The sequence below is a fragment of the Balaenoptera acutorostrata genome, chromosome 3 (genome assembly GCF_949987535.1).
Source record: "Balaenoptera acutorostrata chromosome 3, mBalAcu1.1, whole genome shotgun sequence".
NCBI lineage: Eukaryota > Metazoa > Chordata > Mammalia > Artiodactyla > Balaenopteridae > Balaenoptera > Balaenoptera acutorostrata.
Genome location: NC_080066.1, coordinates 86622418 through 86645430, shown reverse-complemented (window position 1 = coordinate 86645430; position 23013 = coordinate 86622418). Strand labels below are relative to the sequence as shown.

General features: G+C 36.0%; 1 protein-coding gene across 1 annotated transcript in view; it reads left to right on the top strand.

Annotated features, from left to right (window-relative positions):
* USP8 (ubiquitin specific peptidase 8) overlaps positions 1-23013 on the top strand; it is a 61452-nt gene that overhangs the window by 12259 nt on the left and 26180 nt on the right. The window contains exons 2-8 of the mRNA XM_007170411.3: positions 501-669; positions 4402-4546; positions 10023-10108; positions 11796-11958; positions 14551-14593; positions 16350-16494; positions 20470-20632. Coding sequence (XP_007170473.2) covers positions 566-669; positions 4402-4546; positions 10023-10108; positions 11796-11958; positions 14551-14593; positions 16350-16494; positions 20470-20632 — 849 coding nt within the window. The 5' untranslated portion in view covers positions 501-565. The remainder of the gene's footprint in view (positions 1-500; positions 670-4401; positions 4547-10022; positions 10109-11795; positions 11959-14550; positions 14594-16349; positions 16495-20469; positions 20633-23013) is intronic.

The following is a 23013-nucleotide window of genomic DNA, read 5'->3' as shown; positions in this document are numbered from 1 at the left end:
AAAGACCTTTTCAAAGTAAACCAAAGTATTTGGGTGTATTCTACCAGAAACATGTTCATACATCCCCAGCTTCATATATTGTGCCCTGGCTACCCCTCCCCCCAACTTGTTTCCTTTTGTAACCTGATGAGGAAGAAATATTTCTAAATGAAACTTCCTTCTATTTGTAAACTATACGTTAATGCAGATTTAACAGAAGAAAAATACAAAAGCTTTTATTATTCTGTTCCTTTGACAGGAAAGATTCCTAATACTTGATGCAAAATGATACAAACAGTAATTCATTTAGTTAATGAAAATTTGGAGGGGAAAGTAAATTGTTTATTGATACCCTGTATATTGAACTCCGAAAATAAATATTCAAGATAATTGAAAATTAACTCTGTTAGCAAAGGACACAGTTTAGGAGGTTTGTTTGTTTGTTTGTTTTTTAAACTGCCCACTTGTTTTATTGTTAATGAGGAAAACTAATGAGATTATTTGTGTTCATTTTGTTTCAGAAAAGAACTACTTTTAATGAAGTACACCATCCATTGTGAAAGTGGAGAAGTAAGGATTATTCATCATGCCTGCTGTGGCTTCAGTTCCTAAAGAACTCTACCTCAGTTCTTCACTAAAAGACCTCAATAAGAAGACAGAAGTTAAACCAGAGAAAATAAGCACTAGGAAGTATGTATACTTTGCTAATCTGAGTCATATACAGGTATCCCCCGCTATTCAAAAGTAGAGTGTTCCTATGAAGCCTTTTGTAGGCCAAAATGGCATAAAGTGAGGACACAATTAACTTCTTTCATGAAAGCAAAAATCACCTCTGGATTTCTTTCAATTAGTGAAAAAGGTACTTAGTTAGGTGTTCTGTAAAAGCAAAATGGTGTAAAGTGAACTTTTGAAAAGTGGGGGATAGCTGTTAACTTTTAGTTCATTTCCATTTTATTAAATGAGTTAGAGAAGTTCTTAATTTTATCTTGGCAGAATACATATATATTCTGCTAATAAGCATATTATCTGTTTTCTGGACAGTATGTTACATCATAAGTTTAAGAGGTGAAGACTTGCAAGGATTCTACAAAACTCATTCAGCCACAGTTAATGTCTTTTCCTAAAACAGTGTAAAAGTACTTCTTAATTAAAGATCATTTTTATCCTTGTGTATTTCACATATAAGATCTGGTTCTAGCGTAGTCTTTGATTAAAAAAAGAAGAGATATGTATTTTTTATGCCGTATTCAGCAAAGTATTTAATTTTTACCAATTTGACATGAACTTTTAACCTAATGATTTTTTTTTAATTTATTTTATTTATTTATGGGTGCATTGGGTCTTCATTGCTGCACACAGGCTTTCTCTAGTTGCGACGAATGGGGGCTACTCTTTGTTGTGGTGCACTTGTTGTGGAGCACAGGCTCTAGGCACATGGCTTCAGTAGTTGCGCCACACGGGCTCAGTAGTTGTGGCTCACGGGCTCTAGAGTGCAGGCTCAGTAGTTGTGGCGCATGGGCTTAGTTGCTCCACGGCATGTGGCGTCTTCCCGGACCAGAGATCAAACCCATGTCCCCTGCAATGGCAGGCGGATTCTTATATATCCTTTCTTTTTTTTTTTTTTTTTTTTTAAGTCTTGTTTGTTTTATTATTTATTTATTTGGCTGTGCCGGGTCATAGTCACGGCACGTGGGATCTTTGTTGTGACATGCGTGTGGAATCTAGTTCCCTAACCAGGGATCGAACCTAGGCCCTCTGCATTGGGAGCGTGGAGTCTCTGCACCACCAGGAAAGTCCCCTAATGATTTATTTTATGTATTTTTATTTTTGAGGGCATGTAGTCTATCTATGTTGGGGTAGACTACATGTTGAGGCAGAGGCTAGAGATGATACTTTCCTGATAACAGTTGCAGAATTTGTCCTGAGATAAAATATAATAGAGATGGAGAGGTCCAGCTATTTTGATATTTACTGGAAGTTACTTTGGTAAAAATGGGATATCACTAAAATTGTTAACTTGTTGATAGTTTTATCTCTGTTAAGGAGGGATAGGAGACAATAGGGGAACTTTTCCTCTGAATTTATTTTGACCAACAAAGGAGAAGACTTAGAGATATATAACTATATTATTACAGAGCTGGGAGTAAGAGTTTCAGAAAGAAAGGTGGGTCTAGCCAGCCTTACAACCTACACTTGAGGTAAGCAGATTTTAGGAATCGGGGAAAACAGGTGTTCTTTGGCTGGAGATAAATGTGAGGCTCTAAAAAATGATATGTATGATCCCAAATGAACCTGTAAAGAGGCATCTTAAACCTGTGTTTTCACAGGAACATCTTTATGAGTCATTTTCTAGAGGAAATAAACAAGATGGGAAGGAAATAAAACATTAAGGATGAAGATAGGAGAGTAGTAAGAACTTTAAAGAAGGTCAGGAAGGAAAATCCCAGAATGAACTAATATTCTTAAACATTACTAAGTGTAAAATGGGCTTTTAAAAAGATCTTTGGGTGGGGAAGGGATAGGAAGAATAAGAGAGGGATTGGCCTACTTCTTGAGCTTAGTTGGTAATGTTGATGGGGTGATAGAGAAAGTAGCGCTGTTTAACTCACATTGAATGATTTTCAAATAGGAAATAGTGAGAAGGGTAAAACCACCTTGAAGCCTTCTCAGAGAGCTTCATCTAATCTTAAAACAGATAAATCTGTTTTAGCAATGTCTGGTTTAGCTCTAGGACTACCCTGATCCCACAGGAAGTGGTATGTTGGCCTAAGTGTACCACCACAACATGTAGCACTATTCTAGAGAATGCTAGAATCCTTTTAGGATATTTGGCTGGTTCACTGGGCTCACAGTGGCATTGCAGCCATCTCAGCTGGGTCTGCTACATATGGGCCCGTGAGATATACATGCATCATAATGAAAGAAATTTGGAAAAACCTAAGGACTGTTGTACCCACTCCTAAACTCTTTGAGAATCTTCTTACTGGCTTTGGTTTGATTTACCTCTATCCTGGGACTTTGATGCCATGCTTAGCAGGGCATGCACACTGACTGAAATTGTCCTTGTGTAGGACCATCTTTGGTCTTAAAGACCAGTTTGGCCCTGTTCCTTTGTGTGGTGTTCTAGTTCCTTGGCCTGACCAACTTCATCACTAATCCATGTCTCAAACGTAGAGCAAAGTTTGAAAACTATAGAAAACAAGATGAACTGATTTGTAGAAATAAGTTATTGATAAAGCATATTGTATATCAGCATTGGCACTACAACTTAGTTCCCAAAACTTTAGTCCTAAGTAAATGAATTCCTCTTGCAGAAATGTCTGTTTTATTAATTTGCTTTCTGAAGACTGTTAAACCAGGAAAACGTCCTTAGAATGAATGCCGTAGTGGACTTCTCTGGTGGCTCAGTGGTTAAGAATCTGCCTGCCAATGCAGGGGACATGGGTTCGAGCCCTGGTCCAGAAAGATTCCACATGCCGTGGGGCAACTAAGCCCGTGCACCATAACTACTGAGCCTGCGAGCCACAACTACTGAGCCCACGCTGTAAAGCCTACGAACCACAACTACTGAGCCCACGTGCCACAATTACTGAAGCTCACGCACCTAGAGCCCGCAACAAGAGAAGCCACCACAATGAGAAGCCAACGCACTGCAACAAAGAGTAGCCCACGCTGTCTGCAACTAGAGAAAAGCCCACGCGCAGCAATGAAGACCCAATGCAGCCATAAATAAATAAATAAATAAATTTACTTAAAGAAAAAATAAATGAATGCCGTAGACCCCTCAAATTATTTTACTGAAGTGGAATTTTAAGATGACATGTTTTTAGACCTTAAATCTCTTTTCTTTTCAGGGCCAGTAAATCAGAGTGCAGTTCAGCCATTGTGTAGAAAACTCTAAAAGATTGAGCTCATGTCCCCTTTCCTGTCCCTAGTTTCTTGAGTTTTTAGGTGGGGAAAATTTTACATCATGTTTAGAAAGGAGTCAGAAGAATTGAAAAGTATTTGTTTTAACATTAAAATAATAAATATTTTAGCTCCCCTACTTCAGTACAAGTAGTATGCAGCTATGTTCTTTAATTATAGAGTATGACTATTATATGGATGCCGGAGGACCATTTGCCTCAGGATTATCTATTGTAGCAAATCTTTTAAAACTGGATTTAGAATGCATTTTGACATACCAACATACCATACCATGTTTGGTGACATACCAACAACTATTAATGAAACATAAGTATTTAATTGTAGTATAAGGGGAATTTTCATGTTGCATCCAAACTTATATCTAACTTTGTATAATTCTGAAGTAGTGCAACCTAAATTATGATATGTATTTTATTGAGATTCTCTGTGGACTTTATACATGACTTTTTTCCCCCAGATGTCAAGTGTTTTAATTACTTTTTCTCTAATTTTAAGTTATGTACAGAGTGCCCTGAAGATCTTCAAGACTGCAGAAGAAAGCAGATTAGATCGTGATGAGGAAAGGGCCTATGTGCTATATATGAAATATGTGACTGTTTATAATCTTATCAAAAAAAGGCCTGATTTCAAGCAACAGCAGGTACCTTTTATTTCTATGTTTTTATTTGCTAAGTTATTTTCACACAGTGGAGCTATTGATCTCCTCTAAAATTTTTAACTAATACTGAAATTTAGATATTATGTAGCAGCAAGTTCAAACTCTTCTGCAGATAGAAAAAGCAAACTAAAGATTTTGTTTCATTATTTGCAATATATGTGTATATGTATGGATACACTCACACTATATACACGTACTTAATTTGCTTTGGATTAGTACAGGTTTATAGCAGCATACAGACTCATGATTAGTCTTCTGTTATAATAAATCACTGCCAGGTCAAATAGAAGGATTCAGTTTACTCGTGCATTCAATAAGAAAAATATGACTATAGTTGTACTTTTTCAAGGGTCAAGGTTTAGTCACTTGTTTTTATGTGACAGCTTTTTGTATTTAATTGACATTATAGCCATATTAAAGATCTCAGTTTGCAAAATTAATGTTGATTAATCTATTTAATTTAGATAATCATTTTTATCTATTTATTTATTTTTTGCTTTTAATCTTTTGAGCCAGGTGCCTTTCTTCCAATTTGCTGAAGCGTGAGGAGGGAGGGAGGATGGGAGAGGTGTAAATGGGTAAAGAGAACTGATGACTAGTATAACCGTTGCTAGAGAAGATGGTTGCATTTTTATTACACCAGAAACAGACAAAAGAAGAAAATAGAGAGTGGGTTAAAGAAATGGGAAGAATATTGTGTTGGTGGTTCCACCTTTACCTAGGAATGATCTTGCTACTAGAGAATAGTAGCAAAATACTGCTTATAGATTTCTTACCTGGTAGACAAGCCATTCTTTCATTTTTTGGCCATGGCATGTGGCATGTGGGATCTTAGTTCCCCGACCAGGGATCAAACCCATGCCCACTGCGTTGGAAGTGTGGATGGAGTCTTAACCACTAGACTGCCAGGGAAGTCCAAGACAAGCCATTCTTGAATTAATATTGAGATTTTTATTTAGTTCACTTTTGGCAGAATTGTCTTGCCTCATTTAATTTTTTTTTTTTTAATATTTTGTTTATTTATTTATTTATGGCTGTGTTGGGTCTTCGTTTCTGTGCGAGGGCTTTCTCCAGTTGCGGCAAGTGGGGGCCACTCTTCATCGCGGTGCGCGGGCCTCTCACTATCGCGGCCTCTCTTGTTGTGGAGCACAGGCTCCGGACGCGCAGGCTCAGCAGCTGTGGCTCACGGGCCCAGTTGCTCCGCGGCATATGGGATCCTCCCAGACCAGGGCGCGAACCCGTGTCCCCTGCATTGGCAGGCAGACTCTCAACCACTGCGCCACCAGGGAAGCCCTAATTTTTTTTTTTAATTTGTTTATTTTATTTATTTATTTTTGGCTGTGTTGGGTCTTCGTTACTGTGCATGGGCTTTCTCTAGTTGCGGTGAGCAGGGGCTACTCTTCATTGCAGTGCGCGGGCTTCTCATTGTGGTGGCTTCTCTTGTTGCGGAGCACATGCTCTAGAGTGCAGGCTCAGGAGTTGTGGCATGTGGGCTCAGTAGTTGTGGCTCACGGGCTCTAGAGTGCAGGCTCAGTAGTTGTTGCGCACGGGTTTAGTTGCCCCACGGCATGTGGGATCTTCCTGCCTCATTTAAATTGACTTATAGAAGTGGAAAAAAAAAAAGTTCTCTTATTCTTCAAAATAACCTTTTTTTGTCCACAGTAGTGGGACTAATAAAATTTCTTTTGGTTGTTGGTTATGGGATAACTTTAATGTTTTATTTAATGGTGACAAATGATTGCTGGTGTTTCTTCTCACCAGCAAAATTATGCTGATAATCTTTATGGGGTTTTAGATGTAGCTTTGGAAAGGTAGCTCCTTGCATTTGGAGATTCATCTTCCTGTCTACAAATGGCTGGGTTGGTCCTGCCCTTGGAACATTCTTGGACATACTTATCTGCAGATAGAGACAGAGGCTTGTCTTGCACACTCTTTGATGGTTTTTACAGTATCTGTTAAAAAGATACTGCTTAAAGCCAGGATATGGTTCATGTGTTTAGTACTTTCTGTCATCACTGATATTTTTCCTAACCCCACTGGAAGGTTTCAGAAAACAACAATGATGTAATGGTCGTTTTACTCAGAGAGTCTTTGAGTCATGTTGTTTCTGCCCAACATAAAATTGAGTAAAAGCTACTCTGCTATATACATGATCTATGGGATATGAAGGACTACCCACAACTAAAAGTTTGGCTTATTTATGAGATAATAAAGAGAAACCCAGTGCCGGAAGACCCTGGTGGCATGACAAAAACATCACAGACTGGGGTAGAGTAGACCTGGGTTGGGAATGTGCTCTCTTACTTTGGGCTCTCTTACTTCATCTTTCCTGAGCCCCCCAGTACATTCATCTCTAAAGAGGACCTCCTTGGTGGGTTGCTATAAGAATCGAAGATAAGTCTTGTATTCGTTCCTGTCATACTATAAGTATTCTATAAATATTGGATGGGTGAATGAATGAATAAATGACTGGTGGCAATTATTCTGCTTATTACTATTGTAAATGTATATTTTATTTATTAAAACATAAATCTGAACCCTGTCAGAAATTAAAAAAAAAAAAAGATACTGTTTAAAAAGAAGTGTAAAAGTATTTACTGAAATAAATATTTTTGAAAGATTTGCGAATTTGGAGAACTTTGGAAGTTTTGGTGTTTCCTTTTTTGTCTGTTGTGGTAGGGCCAAGTTTTTATATACTTATTTAATTTTTGCTTTACTTTTCTAACTTACTGGTTACCTTTTTTCTTTGGCAAGATTGGGAGTGGTTTTGTAGCTACCTTTTTTTTTTTTTTTTTTTTTTTTAACTTGAGAAGGTTGGGAGTAAATTTTAATCAGTAAGAAATTTTTCCATTTCCACAGAGTATCTGTTGTATTTCCAAAGAGAGTATCTAGTTGAAAGTGGCAGGAGTTTTTCAGGTTAGGAAGCTCCCTGCAAAGGCTCAAGTAACCCAGGCTGTTACTTCATATGCTGTAGATGTTCAGTTCCTGATATTAGTAAAGGGACTGTTTCCATTTGCTCTGTCCAGGGTACCACATCTGCTTCTGTCTTAGAACTGTTTTTTGTTTTATTTTATTTAGCTCAACGTCTCCAGTGCATTTTAAGTATGTGAAGTGTTAAATTTAGTAACTACATATTTTCTGGTTTTTACCCTTTAAATCAGGAAGCGACAGGATGTAATGTGACCAGCCTTCTTCAGAAACTTACATTTTTCACTTGTTTTACACTAAGATTTAGATAAAACTTGTTAATTTAGCAAGCTCACTAGTAGAAAACACATTACATTATTGTTTACTCATTGAAAAAAATTAGTTTATGAACAATTTTTTCAGGGTTATTTGAAAAGGGGGGGAAGGCAAATATATTGAAAATCTTAGTATAGCAAAGTCTGGATAGATACAGTTAGAATATTTTTAAATATCCATGGCAATCATGATAATTAATGCTAAATATTATTAGTAGTGAACCATTTTGTTTGGGAAACCATGAGAATTGCTTGAATTTGTGTGTTCAGGAGTAGGAAAGTTCTACTAAGTAAACCTAAGAAGCAAATGTTTTTAGTTGTATAAGAATTGGACTTTTTAGGGCTTCCCTGGTGGTGCAGTGGTTGAGAATCTGCCTGCCAATGCAGGGCACACGGGTTCGAGCCCTGGTCTGGGAAGATCCCACATGCCGCGGAGCAACTGGGCCCGTGAGCCACAACTACTGAGCCTGCGCGTCTGGAGCCTGTGCTCCGCAACAAGAGAGGCCGCGATAGTGAGAGGCCCGCGCACCGCGATGAAGAGTGGCCCCCGCTTGCCACAACTAGAGAAAGCCCTCGCACAGAAACGAAGACCCAACACAGCCAAAAATAAATAAATAAATAAATTTATTAAAAAAAAAAAAAAAAAAAAAGAATTGGACTTTTTTTTTTTTTTATTCTGCCAATTGTCAATACTATTGAAAATTGGAAAAAAATTATACTTACTCCAACTGTGTTCCTTTAAGAGCACAGAGAGAGGTAATTATTGACAAGAAACCTCATTAATATTAGGGGAGTATCTTCTGGGAGTTTGTACCAGACATGCCCAAACATGATTTTTTCAGCATTTTAGCAGTGTTAAGCTGGGCTTTTAAATGAGTTCATGTCAAAAAATTAATAAAACAAGTCATATAAAGCAATCATACTCCAATAAAAATTAATTTTTAAAAAAAGTCATAGTGTTTTTTTGTTTTACTTTGTATTTTGTTTTTATCAGAGAAATATTACAGTAATGGCTAATATTGTTTTCTCTTAAAAAAGTATTGCATCAGAAGTCAGGACATTGTAATAATGGAAGTAATTACAGCTGCCACTGTAATTTTTAGTTGATATAATATTGAACAAACTATATACTTTTATTAAAAATTACATAGTGAATGGCCCTTTTATATATTTTATCTCTAATCTAGAAGAATAAAATCAAATAAAACACGATCTACTTTTAGGCTAGATAGATAGACATATGATAACTGTTATCAACAGATCTATCTTACCAGCTCTTCGTAACTGCCTCTCAAAGAGCCAGAGATGGGTATTTCTGGCCTCCTGGACTTTCTTTTTATAACTTCTGATTACAGTATCATTTGTGATAAACTGTGTTAGTAGGCTCTATTTGCAAAGTCATAGTGATAAGTTGCGGCAAGTTAGATCCACTAGTCAGTTAGCTGAGTCTCACTGCACTACTGTCATGTTAAACCAGCCTTGATTTGGAAATATCTCTGATTGCAAGATCTAATGAGTGACCCCTTAGGGAAGTGATTTATTTTTTTTCAATTCATTATGCTTGTTAATAAATTATGTGCTAAACCTTTTGTGTACGTGTGTGTTTTAACATAGATCATACTATTGATTTATTTTCTACCATTTGATTTTTGGTTACTGCAGGTTTCCTCAAGTGTAAAACTTGTTTTATGTCTAAAGTGATTTGACTCCAGTTGGGAGGTAGGTAGGTATTATAAAATACAGGTGGAAGGAAACATCTCAGTTTAAAACAGGCAAAACAAAACAAATTCTATGCTGTGGATCAATACAGAATTTCCTTTACTGCTTCTGAGACTAAAAGAAAAAACTAAGTAACATATTTACAGTAGGAAAATATATTTTGCTCCTAACGTATATGGTTTGCTTTTTGGCACTTATTCAAAAACAATAAGAATAGTATTTACACTTCATAAAGGTGCCTTACAAATAAGTAAAATTATTACCTACCGGCTTTTTTTTTTTTAACATACTAATAGTATGAAAAAATATTTTTGAAACAATTGGAGAATAAGTTGTACACTTTTGTAGGTTAAAAGTTTTAAGAAATATTTTATTCAGTCATAATATTTTTATCTAAACTTTTGTTTATATGAACACCATAATTTTGTGTTTTTAGCATTAGTGCTATGTACAGTGGCTAGTACTAACAGTATAAGATGGTTTTCCTATAATTTTAGGACTACTTTCATTCAATACTTGGACCTGCAAACATCAAAAAAGCTATTGAAGAAGCTGAGAGACTCTCCGAAAGCCTTAAACTCAGGTACAGACACTATTGTGAAATCTTTAAAAGAATGTAAATTTAGAAGATTAAAATTATATTTAGAATTTGTCCATTTATATATGACCATGCGTATAAATCCCAATTCCTAAGAAGTCTTATATTCATGTGTTACCATTAATGTTCTTTACTGAAAATTTTTAAATGTTTAGACTGATACATTGGTAAGATAAGCATTGGTCTATTAGATTATAGCTCAGGTCCAGTTTTTTCTAAGTTTCTGACAGGATTCTTCAGAAAAACATAATATTCTCATATGCTTCATGTCATAATGTGCTACTGGACACTGGACTTGTGGGAATGAAGTATTTAATGTTAGTTTTGACTTGCCTGGTTGCAGAAGTTACGTATTTAAAAAAAAAAATCTAACTCTAGTATTTGCCATGACTGACTTACCAGGCTTATAAAATAATTAGAAATTAAAAACAGTATGTTTCAATTTTTAGTCATTAGTCACTCTTTAAATAACAAAATTAAAAGGGAACTATTTTTACTCCACTATTTTTTTTAAACTTGGATCAGTTAACTGCTGTAGTTACACAGGTTTTCCCCTGCTATCTGAAAGTAAAGTGTTCCTATGAAACTTTACCTAAGCCAAAATGGCGTAAGGCAAAGAAGCAACTACCTCAGGACACGTCTTGCTACAAGATGCACAAAATAAATCGAGATAAAGCACAGATGCTCACAGACACAGTTCAAAGCTATGGCAGCTTGATGCTGAGATGCTTGTGTAATTCCTGGGGAAGGAGCTTGGCGGTGCCACTCTCGGATCAGGGTGTGGCTACTTCTCTAACAGGTGGCTGCAAAACAACTGCTAAACGCTATTTTCATTTTTCACCTTTTTTCCATACGTGAATATCCTCTTCAGATTTCTTTCGGTTAGTAAAAACAAGTACTAATGTAGGTCTTTTGTAAAAGCGAAGTGGCATGAAGAAAATGTCTGAAAAGCAGAGATACCTGCATGTATCATAGCCTTTACTTAGAAATTATCTTTTTCAACTAGTGTGTTCCTTGGTCCTTTCCACAATTACTAATCTTGGGGCTGGAATATGTTAAGGTGGATGAAGTCATTTAGAATTACTATTCTCTTTCTCCTTAGCCAGTTAATCAACTAAGTAGAATAGAATTTCTCCTAATCTTTGGGTTACCCACTATTAACTGTTCTCTCTTAGATTGCCTAGTTTTTCCCTAATTATACTACTGCTAGCAATAATCATGTTCTTTACTCCTCTATCTTTGGGGCTTTAGGTTCTTTCACTTATTTATTGTCTGTACTTTTTTGTATTTTGAGCTATTTTATAAGTAAATCGGGCTTTATAGTTGATTTTAGGATTGTAAATCCTTTGAAAAGGAAATGGCAGCATATTTGAATCTTTAAAGGGTTGAAATTAGGGGGAGGGAAAGAGCAAAAAGAATATTGAACAACTTCAACTTGAGAGCATAGAGTTTCTTTTCAAGATTTTTGAGCAATTTGAAATAAATCTACAGAGGACAAATTTGTGAGTTGTGATTTGTAATGGAACACTGGCAGAGTTGAATTTCAACTGGAGGGAGAAAGAATGCAGCCATAAAATACCTCATGGCAGGATATTAACTTTATGGAACTGGAAATCCTTTACTTTCCACCATCATGCCAATAAAAGACATCCTGACTTCTTTTTTCAACTAGATACGAAGAAGCTGAAGTTCGGAAAAAACTTGAAGAAAAGGACAGACAGGAGAAAGAGCAGCTGCAGAAACAGAAAAGGCAGGAAACAGGAAGAGAGGATGGTGGCACGTCAGCTAAAAGTTCTTTGGAAAATGTACTGGATGCCAAAGACAAAACCCACAAGGTATTTCAGATTTATTCTGCTAGGTAAAAAGACTGGTTCTTTTTGTCAGATGATTTGCTTAAGAAGAGTTGAGATACCACTATATCGTTCTTTTGGGCAAAAAGGATAAAATTTAATGTGTTTTTATTAGAAATTGAATTAGTTATTCTAGCTTTAGTTGATTCCAGGTTTTTCTTGAAACTTCTAAAGAAATATGTTGTGTGTATTTGTTAGTTTTTAGCAGTCACTATAGACTTGACTGGAGCAGTGGAAAGAGCATTTGGGCTGTGATGCAGTATATCTGAGTTCTGGTCCCATATCAAGTCTTGCTTAACTGTTTTGGGACTCAGTTTGGCCAATTAAGATCTTGAAATAGATGATCTTTAAGGTCTCTCCTTTCTAATAAATGTAATATACATTTGGGAAAGATTTGGTACACTATTTATTTGGTGTGAAACTTTTTTTCTATTTCTGGCGTCTCATTCTCTCCCCTTTGCTTTTTCCTCCTTTCTCTGCCTCAGTTTCCCCTTCCTCTTTCTCTCCCTCTTGTTCCGTTTGTTCAGCGACTACTAGTAGTCTTTTCAGCTACATCATTTGTTTGCCAGAAACTGTTAGTGACTCAACCTGTACCTGCTAGCTGTCACTGTATCTCCCTCCCTTTACCTCCTCAGAAACTATTCTTTCTAAAATATAATTTCTTCTGCACTGTTGAAATTCATGGAAAGATTTCTAATTTAATTTTTCTTAAGCATTTTGTAGCTTTCAACTATCATTTGTATGTGGGTTATCACTGATTTCATTAAGAAGTAGTAGTTGAATTGCTTGTGACATTGGGCTAGGCACTATGTAAAAAGAAGTGAAGAAATCGGTCTTTTGATTTTAGGAACTCCGTAATGTAAGATAAATAGTACTGTCTTAGAGACATGTTCATTTATAGGTCAAATGACTGATATAAAAAAATACTAAGATTCCAAAGAACTATATGAAAGGGACTTTTCAAATTCTTCATTTTGCTTTTCCAACAGCAGGGCCAACTACCTTTCGTTACCTTTACTTTTGTTTAGCCTTTTTATGTTGAAAAGAGAATACAGTTAAATCCTGTTACCCAGCTTCAATAATCAACTAACATTTGCCATGTTTTTTATCTGCACCTCTCACCTCTTCAATCAAAGTCCAGACAACATATCATTTTACCCCTAAATATTTCAGTATGCATCTCAAAGAAAGGAACATTTTTTTTAACCTTTTTTTTTTTAATTTTATTTTTGGCTGCATTGGGTCTTTGTTGCTGCGTGTGGGCTTTCTCTAGTTGCAGCGAGCAGGGGCTACTCTTCGTTGTGGTGTGCGTGCTTCTCATTGCGGTGGCTTCTCTTGTTGTGGAGCATGGGCTGTACGTGCACGGGCTTCAGTAGTTGTGGCACGCAGGCTCAGTAGTTGTGGCTTGCGGGCTCTAGAGCTCAGGCTCAGCAGTTGTGGTGCACGGGCTTAGTTGCTCCGCGGCATGTGGGATCTTCCCGGACCCGGGCTCGAACCCGTGTCCCCTGCATTGGCAGGCAGATTCTTAACCACTGTGCCACCAGGGAAGTCCGAAAGGAACATCTTATTAATAACCGCAGTGCTATTTTCCCACCTCACAAAATTAACAATAATTCCCTGATATAATAAAGCCCAATCTATTCAGATTTTTTACCCACTTGTCTCATAATGATTTTTCAGAGTCAGTATGTTTGAATCAGGATCCAAACAGGGTCCACTCATTGTCTTTTGGTTGCAATGTCTCTTAAGTCCCTATAGAATTCTCTGATTGAGTTTCCTTCTCATTTTTCATTTCCTGCATTTGGCTTTTTAATACTGGATCAGTTCTGTAAAATCAGCCACATTGTAGGTTTGTCTGATTACTTCCTCCTTGTGTCACTTAACTTGTTCTTCTGTCTCCTATATTTCCTGTAGGCTGGAAGTTCAACCTAAAAGCTTAATTAGATTGAGGTTCAGTTTTTGTTTTTTTGGCCAGAATGCTTCATAGGTTATCACCTATGAAGTACACCTGTGTACTGTATCATATTAGGAGGCACACAATATACATTTCTTTTTTACTTTTAGTGATGCAGAAATTGATCAGTAGGTTCTAGTGGGTCCTTAGTTTTCCCATCTGTGAAATGAGTTAGTACCTTAGAGAATTATCTCATGTTATCTTGGTTAGGAAATGCAAATGTATAAAACTTTGTATCACTTTATTTTCCTTTAATTCTGTAATGGAGGACACTGAAGGGATTGACCAGAATTTTTATTTCATTGTAAGAAGTGCTCTCTCGTTAAGTTAAATGCTAAATTTCTCTAATAATCTGTGCTTTGAAATCATATTTGGCCTTTAACTGGAGAAAATTTTGAGGAAATGACATATGATTGTGATATGCTACTAGTTATTTTAGTTGTTATCAGAGTAATCTGTTAATGCCATTACTGTTCATCTGTATTTTTATAAAATGCCAGTACTCTGCACATTTCATTTCCTAGAAGACTTTCAGTTTCAAAGAAGTATTAAAGTTGAACTTTTTCTTTCTATAAAAATGTGTGTTTCTATTAAAGTTGAAACTTTTTTTTCCTATGAAATAGACAAATGGTGAAAAGAGTGAGAAAAATGAGACTACAGAGAAAGGTAAGTGTGCACAGAAAGAGGGAGTTCTTTTAGGCTATTATTGAGATCTTTTAATCAGAATAAGCTTCAGATTTTAGACAATGAGATTCTTAGCATTGCGTTTAGTCTATATATGAGCTTTATCATTTTTCCTAACCCGTACAATAATATTGAAAGTGTATTATATTCTGTATTTACATGTCATGGGGAATATTTATGGTAATATGCATTTGAAAACAAAACCACAGTTGGTACTTGTCATTGATTTTTTTCAAGATATAGTTTAGCATAGTGGTTAAGAGCATGGAGTCTCAGAAGTCAGACTTCCTAGGTTTGAATACAGGCTCCTCTGAGTTTGCATGTCATCTTGAGCTTATTACTTCCCCTTTCTACTTTAGTTTCCCCATCTGTAAGGTGGGACTAATAATCGCACCTATTTCATAGTGTTATTGTGAGGATTGACTGAGTTAATGTATGTGACATTCTTAGAACACAGTAAACTTCATGTAAGTAGCTGTTAGTACTTATGACTTTAAGTGGAAAACTTAAATATTTAAAGGCTTTTTCACTCCCCTCAAAAAAAATCTAAACCAGTAATTTGGATGTTATCCGTAGGTGGTGTTGATGCTCCAGTAACAAGTATGTGACCTAAACAACAAGACTTATTAGTCAATTGCCTAAGTTTTCCTCTCTCAGAAAAGGTTTAATTTAAACATTAATTGTATGTAACACTAAAATTAATTATCTATTTAAAATGTTTCCATACAACAATTTAAAAAATAAAACTGAGTGTAGTAAGGTACCTTCCTAAAAGCTGTTATCAATTCATTCTAAGATTAGTTTTTATCCATATGTTCCTTTGTATCTCACCCTGCTTAGGTGTTGCATGTCTTGGTGGTTTGTTCTCCACTTTAGATTGTTTTGTTATCAGAATGATCTTGATGGTTAGAAAGGGAAGTAAGATGGTTATTAGCAACTGGGTATTTTAGCTTAGGAGATGGTGTGACTGTGTTCTTCGTACAGCTTACTGCTGAAATAGTTCTTTCCATATTTAAGCTTCCTTTTAGTGCTTTTTAATCTTTCACTTCAGGTGGTAGAACCTGGAAGAGGAAAATAGCAACATAGGGAATATTTATTTTGGCTAAATATTAAAGTGCTAGATATTAAACATTTTAGGCTTGGGGGGCCCTGTTGTCCTTGCAAGGAAGCAGCCATAGACAATATGTAAACAAATGAGTGTAGCTGTGTTCCAGTGAAAATAAGTGGCCATAGTTTACCAACCCCAGATGTGGAACACAGATAACAAACTTTTGGCTTATTATTCTAGGAGACCTACAAGTTTTTCAGATAGCCCCCCTAAGACCCCATGGAGACTTTTAAAAAAGAATTTAGAACCTTCCAAGAACTTTTGAACCACAGGTATTTCTTCTGGTTGACATTTCTCAAATGGCTTGATTTTTTAAAATAGAATATTTTCATGAGACACACACACTAATTTATTTTATACAGCAGCAGAGCCCACACCAGATGTAGCTGTAACATCACCAGCAAGTTTTGGTATTTAAGTCTTTATAAACAAAGCATTGAACTAGTTTTTTGATAAATGTCAAAAACATAAATTGTATTTAAAATTAGTTTAAAAAGTAATAAATAATATGACAGACTAGCAAGTATATGACACTTCTAGGAAAAGCTATGCTTGTCCTGTATTTAGTGATATGATAGCACACGGAACTGGGTGTTTCATGTCACTTATATTGTCTCTCTCGATTCCAAGGAGCAATCACAGCAAAGGAGCTTTACACAATGAGGATGGATAAAAACATCAGCTTGATTATAATGGATGCTCGAAGAATGCAGGATTATCTGGATTCCCATATTTCAGATTCTCTCAGTGTTCCTGAGGAAGCCATCAGTCCAGGGTGGGTCGCTGTATATTTAGATAAAATGGTAAACTGTGGACAGTAGTAAATATTACTACTTAGCATCCAAGCTAAATGTGATAAAGTAGTCTTTTCTTTTCCTGTGGACCTTTTCATTCTTTGCTCCTTAGTGGCACGCCTTACCCTTTCTGAAGGGTAGTGTAAAGGACATTCCAGTTTGGCTGTTTTTTCTTATCTGTGGCATTTGGAGTCTTATTAGAAGAGAAATGAAACTCCCTTGTGTGTCCTCTTTCCCCAGGTGTTTGTTGACTAATTTCTCCTGCTATTTTTTATTTGAATTGCTTTCTATTTTGAAATTCCCCATACTATTATCTGTGGTAAAAGATTACACAAATACTTTTTTGAAGAAGAAGCAGGATAGCTAAGTGATTAAGAAAAAATACAGGCTCTAAGATCAGACTATATATTATAACTCTGTCTCTTATTAGCTACATTACTTCTGGCTAGTGGCCTAACCTCTCTAAGCCCATGTTTCCATCTGTGAAATGGGAATAATGATAGTACCTATCTCAGAATTTTTGAGAAGTTTAAATGACAAATTTTATGTATGCACACAGATAACACAGTGCCTGGCACTAGTAAGGACTTACTAAAAAAAATACCTTTTTCTTTCTTTTTTGATAAGAAGGCCTTTAACCTATAAAATAATTTAAAGTTACTTGCATGAATGTATGGTATATTAGAAACTATCATAATAATGATAGGGCTAAAACTCCAGTCCAGGGCTATTTTCAACTATTATGAGTGTTATAAAAATTATATAACCTCTCTAGGTCTTAGTTTATGGGACTGGATTAGTTAAAATCTATGGTCCATTCCAGTACTAACTTAAGCAACCTTAAAAAGATATATTTTTAAAGTTAGGTAATAAAATTTGCATAGTTTTTAGCATATTGCCGAGGCTTATGAATGTTCGACCTGAAGAATAAAGTGCTTTGTAAGTATGCTATTTAAAAATGAGATTAGAAAGGGAAAAAAAATTAAAAAAAGAAAGACAAGAAATTTTTTTTAAATAAAATAAAAATTTTAAAAGGAAAAAAAAATGAGATGAGGGTGCATAGTCTAATCAAGTAGGTATGAATATATTTCCCGGATTTGAAAAGAGAAAGTTATGATTAATCTTTGATGATCTAATCTTTACTGACAGAAAGCTGGTGACTTTTATTAACTGTTTCCCAAAATGTGAGAATTTGACTAATGTGAAACTCAAGATGAGTTTAGGTTGAAGATTGAAGATGAATTGCATACCAAGAAAATTATTACCTTTTAATTTCTGTTTCAGTCCTTCTGAATTAGTTAAAAGAAGTTTCAATTTGGTGCTAGCATTCCTTTTTAGTATTTGATAATATCCCTTTCTTACCAGAGAGCAGGCCTCAGAGCTCACTGTAGGCAACAGTATCTTCAGCTAGCTGATGGTGAATACTATGTTACTAGTTTTTCACTGTCTGTTTTAAAATTTTAATACAGCATAATATACACACAAAATCACTCTTATCCTCAGTATTTAGCCCAGTCAGTTTTCAGAAACTGAATGCATCCATTTACCTAGCATCTGGACCAAGAAACAGAACATTACCATCACTGCAGAAGCCTCTCTTATGCCACCTGTCAGTGGCTACCCTTATCCCCACCCACCCAAGGGAACCACCAACAGAATAGATTTGTTTTTGTAGTTTATATAAACGGAACCATACAGTCTGAAGTCTTTTATGTCTGGCTTCTTGTACTCAACCTTATGTTTATGAGAGTCATGTATATTATTGTGTGTAGTTGTAATTCGTTTATTCTCATTGCTATATGGTGATCTATTATGTGAACATAGCATAATTTACTGATCTGTTTTATTTACTTTTAGGATTATCCTTTATTTATTGGATATGATGCTATTTTCCATGTATATAGGAATATACATTTTCCTGTTAAAACAAATTTAAGTAAAGTATCACTTTCAGTTAAATAATTAAATTAAAACATTACACAGTAGACAAGGTAGAGCAGAGTTGCAGCAGCTTGTGAAGGGGTTACATGAAAGACTGAAGTTTGGGGAGTACTGACTGATATTATTGTTTCCCAAACTAGTATTCTGCAGAATACTAATGTTGAGTTTTTAGACAGAGTGATTTAGGCAAGTATATCCTTAGTGTCAGAAATTGTCCTTAAGAATATCATGTTTCAATTTTTCTCATTCTTTGTTGACCAAGCATCCTTCTAATCTCTATATATCAAGTGAGACTTATTACGAAACAGTATTTTATATTTCTTTTTTTTTATTTCCTAGAAGGTACGGTAACCAACATTATTATATAGGAACAGGATTTTTTCCCCTTCAATTAGTTAAACCATTTAGTTTTACTTAAAATACAAGTTTCTGCCCAGCTTGCCAATATCACCAGTTAAATACCTGAAATACCTAGGTGCTTTGCTAGGAATAATATGGAGTTCCTTTCCTGGAGGAGCAAATCTGTATTATTCATTCCATCATTCAGCAGATATTTACTGAGCACTTATTACGGGCTGGGTTACTGTGGTTCTAAGTGCTGGGGCTAAATCATTGAACAGACAAAAATCTTTGCTTCATGGAGCTTATATTTTAACAGGGAGGTGGGATAGGTGAGACAGACAATAAATCTTAAAATGTGTATCTGCTGTTGATAAGTGCTATGGAGATGGTTGTGTCACGTGTGTATGTTGGGGTGAGCATTGAAAATTTTAATCCATGAAGGCTTCATGGAGAAGTTATTCCTGAGCTAATCTTGAGATAAGGGAAATGAGTGATGCAGTTATCTGAGGGAAGAGGGTTCCGGAAAGAGGGGACAGTAGGAGCAGAGGTAATTAGGCAGGCGCATACCTGCATAAACCAGTAATTACAAGGGAGCCAAGGGTGGAGTGGAGAAAAGGGGAGTAAGTAACTAGTGATGAGGAAGTTGAAGTAATAGGATTGGAGAGAGGGGCCACGCATCAGGCCATGGGAAGGCCTTTAGGTAAGAACTTAAGCTTTTGTGTGAGTGAAGGAGGACGTGAACAGCATGCTTTAGTGTAGAGTTGGTATTGTGCACAGGTGATGATGTAGAAGGCAGCACAGCAAAACAGCTAAGAGCATAGACGTGAGCCAGATTGCCTGAATTTGAATTCTGGCTCCACTTGGCAACTGTAACCTTGGGTAGGTTACTTAACCTCTTTGGGCCTGTTTCCCCATCTATAAAATGAGGATAATAATGCCTGTTTTATAGGAGTATAGTGAGGATCTAGTGAGAGTCAATGAGAATAAAACATTTAGAATAGCACCTGGCACATAGTAAATGCTGTATGTGTTTGTTAAATAAGCTGTATGTGTTTGTTAAATAAGCATTTTGGTATTTGGTTTGTGTTTGTTAAATAAGCTTTATGTGTTTGTTAAATAAGCATTTTGGTATTTGGTTAACTATTAATTATCTCTATAGGTATAAGAGAACTGAAATATAAAGTGTTACCCAGGTGCTCCCCCCCCCACCAATTATTTATATTTGGCTGAGACATACTCAGATGACTTCCTGTGTTTTCATTTTTGGCCCTTTTTTTTTTTACATAAAGGGTCAACTGAGTCTATTTCTTTCAGTCTCTAATAATTACTAAAATACATCCCAATATTATGCAGTGGTAAAGGTGTTAAACACTTTAGGCTATATACTGTCTTAACATACAGTCTGACCTTAGAAAGGAAGCTGTCTTAAAGTTTGCTATGGTATGGGGAAATTTCCTGGCAGTCCAGTGGTTAGGACTTCAAGCTGTCACTGATGAGGGCCCTGGTTCGATCCCTGGAGGGAACTAAAATCCCACAAGCCCCGCAACATGGCCCAAAAAAAAAAAGTTTGCTACGGTATGATAAAGACTGAAGAACAAAACTCAGTGTCTTATATTAGTATGTTAGGACCTCTCATCTACTTTTGCCCCAATACAAATGTTAATACATTTCAGAGTCACTGCTAGTTGGATTGAAGCAAACCTCCCAGATGATTCTAAAGACACATGGAAGAAGAGAGGGAATGTGGATTATGTGGTACTTCTTGACTGGTTTAGTACTGCAAAAGATTTACAACTTGGAACAACTCTGCGGAGTCTGAAAGATGCACTTTTCAAGGTTAGCAAGTTTCCTTGTTAGTTTACTGTAATTGCAAGCCTTCTCTGGTTGTTAGAAAGATATGTCAACTAGTTGATTATCTTAAGGACATGAAGATCCGACATGCTTTGGTTGTAGACTTTTAAAAAATTCAGATTTAAAAGACCAGTTTTGACTCACCCAATAACAATAAACTGATCTTTATAAAGTAGGATATTAGAATTTTCCAAAACATAAATTGTCTGGAAAAAAGTGTAATTTTTTGTTATGAAACATAAAGGCAAAGGAAAAAGTCACTAAGGAAGAAGAAATTGATAGATTTGACTTAATAAAATAAAAACTTAGGTGTGCAAAAAAATACCAGATTTGAAGGCAGAAGACAAAAAAAAAATTTGCAACAAATATGGCAGTGATTTAGAACACCTAAAATCTGAAGAGCTTTTGCAAATAAATAAGAAAATTACTTAAGATAAAATGTTGAAATAAGCAGTGGACACAGATAGACGTGAACACAAGAAGATATGCAAGTGACAAAAACATAAAAATGTCAACTTGACTAGTAATCAGAGAAATGCAAATTGAAACAGTAAATGCCACTTTCATGATGAAATTAAAGATAAAAAATAATACTCGGTTTAATTTGTTAAATTATTAAACAGTAATAGCACTGAATGCTGGTGAGCATGGGTAAGTATAAAACTCAGTCTGCTGGTAAGAGGGTCAATTGATGGAACATTGCCCTCCAGGAGAGTAATCTTAAAAGCCTTGAAACAAATCATGCTTCAAAGTAAGGAATCTAGAAATATACCCAGATATAGGCCAACACATGAGATTGCCAATATTCAACTACAGTTAAGTCCCCTACATACGAACGAGTTCCATTCCAAGAGTGTGTTCGTAAGTCCAATTTGTTCATAAGTCCAGCAAAGTTAGCCTAGGTACCAACTAATACAATTGGCTATATAGTACTGTATTTTATTAGGTTTATAATACTTTTCACGCAAGTATTACATACAAAACAAACACAAAAAAATAAAACATTTTTAATCTTACAGTACAGTACCTTGAAAAGTACAGTAGTATAGTACAACAGCTGGCATACAGGGGCTGGCATCGAGTGATCAGGCAAGAAGAGTTACTGACTGGAGGAGGGAGAGGAGGTGGGAGATGGGAGAGCTGAAGAATCGTCAGCAATAGGAGACAGAGGGCAAGATGCAATTTCACTCACGCCTGACTTTGATGGAACGCACGTTCGCATCTTTGAAAGTTCGCAACTTGAAGGTTCGTGTGTAGAGGATTTGACCTAAAAAAGTGGCAGCTTCATAAAGTTACCTGAAAGTTTAGTGTATGATAAAGATGATATAACAGATCAGTGAGGAAAAGATGGATTGAAATAACTGGTTTGAGGACAGCTGGCTAGCCAGCAAGTAAAAGAAAGGGGATCCCTACCTTATTTCTTAGACCACACTAGATTCCAAATGGGTAAAAGATATAAATATGTTGATTCAAACAATGAACTACTAGGAAAAAGCATTGATAAGTGTTTTTATTACCTTGATCCTGAACCAAGAGGCTAATATTTTTGACGGTGTTAAAAACACCACAAATAAAGTAAAAAGTCAATTAAGGGAAAATATTTGTAACAAATATGACAAAGACCTATTTTCCTTAATATTCAGAGTACATTCACTGTTTACCAAGAAAATAGCAAATTCTATAGAAAAATGGGCAAAAGATGAGATTAGTTAAGCCATAGACTATAAAGGGTTAATAAACATATTAAAATATGTTCAGCTTCACAAATAAATACTAACTAAAACAACCTGGGCTTCCCTGGAGGTGCAGTGGTTAAGAATCGGCCTGCCAATATAGGGGACACAGGTTCAAGCCCTGGCCCAGGAAGATGGCACATGCCGCAGAGCAACTAAGCCCATACGCCACAACTACCGAGCCTGTGCTCTAGAGCCCACAAGCCACAACTGCTGAGCCCACGTGCCACAACTACTGAATCCCACGCACCTAGAGCCCGTGCTCCACAACAAGAGAAGCCACCGCAATGAGAAGCCCGCGCACCGCAACGAAGAGTAGCCCCCGCTCGCTGCAACCAGAGAAAGCCCACACACAGCAACGAAGATCCAACACAGCCAAAATAAATAAATTAATTAATAAAATAAAATAAAACAACGCACTTTATGTCCACCAGTTTGATAAAAATTATAAAGACTGATAACAGGCATTCTCATACACTGTTGGTAAATGTGTAAATTGGTATTGTCTTTTTGAAGGGCAGTTTGGTGGCATCTACCAAACTTTTAAGCCAACAGTTCTCCTAGGAAATTATTTTACAGAATACACATATTTTTAAAAGATCATTTCAAAGATTAGCAATATACATTAAAAGC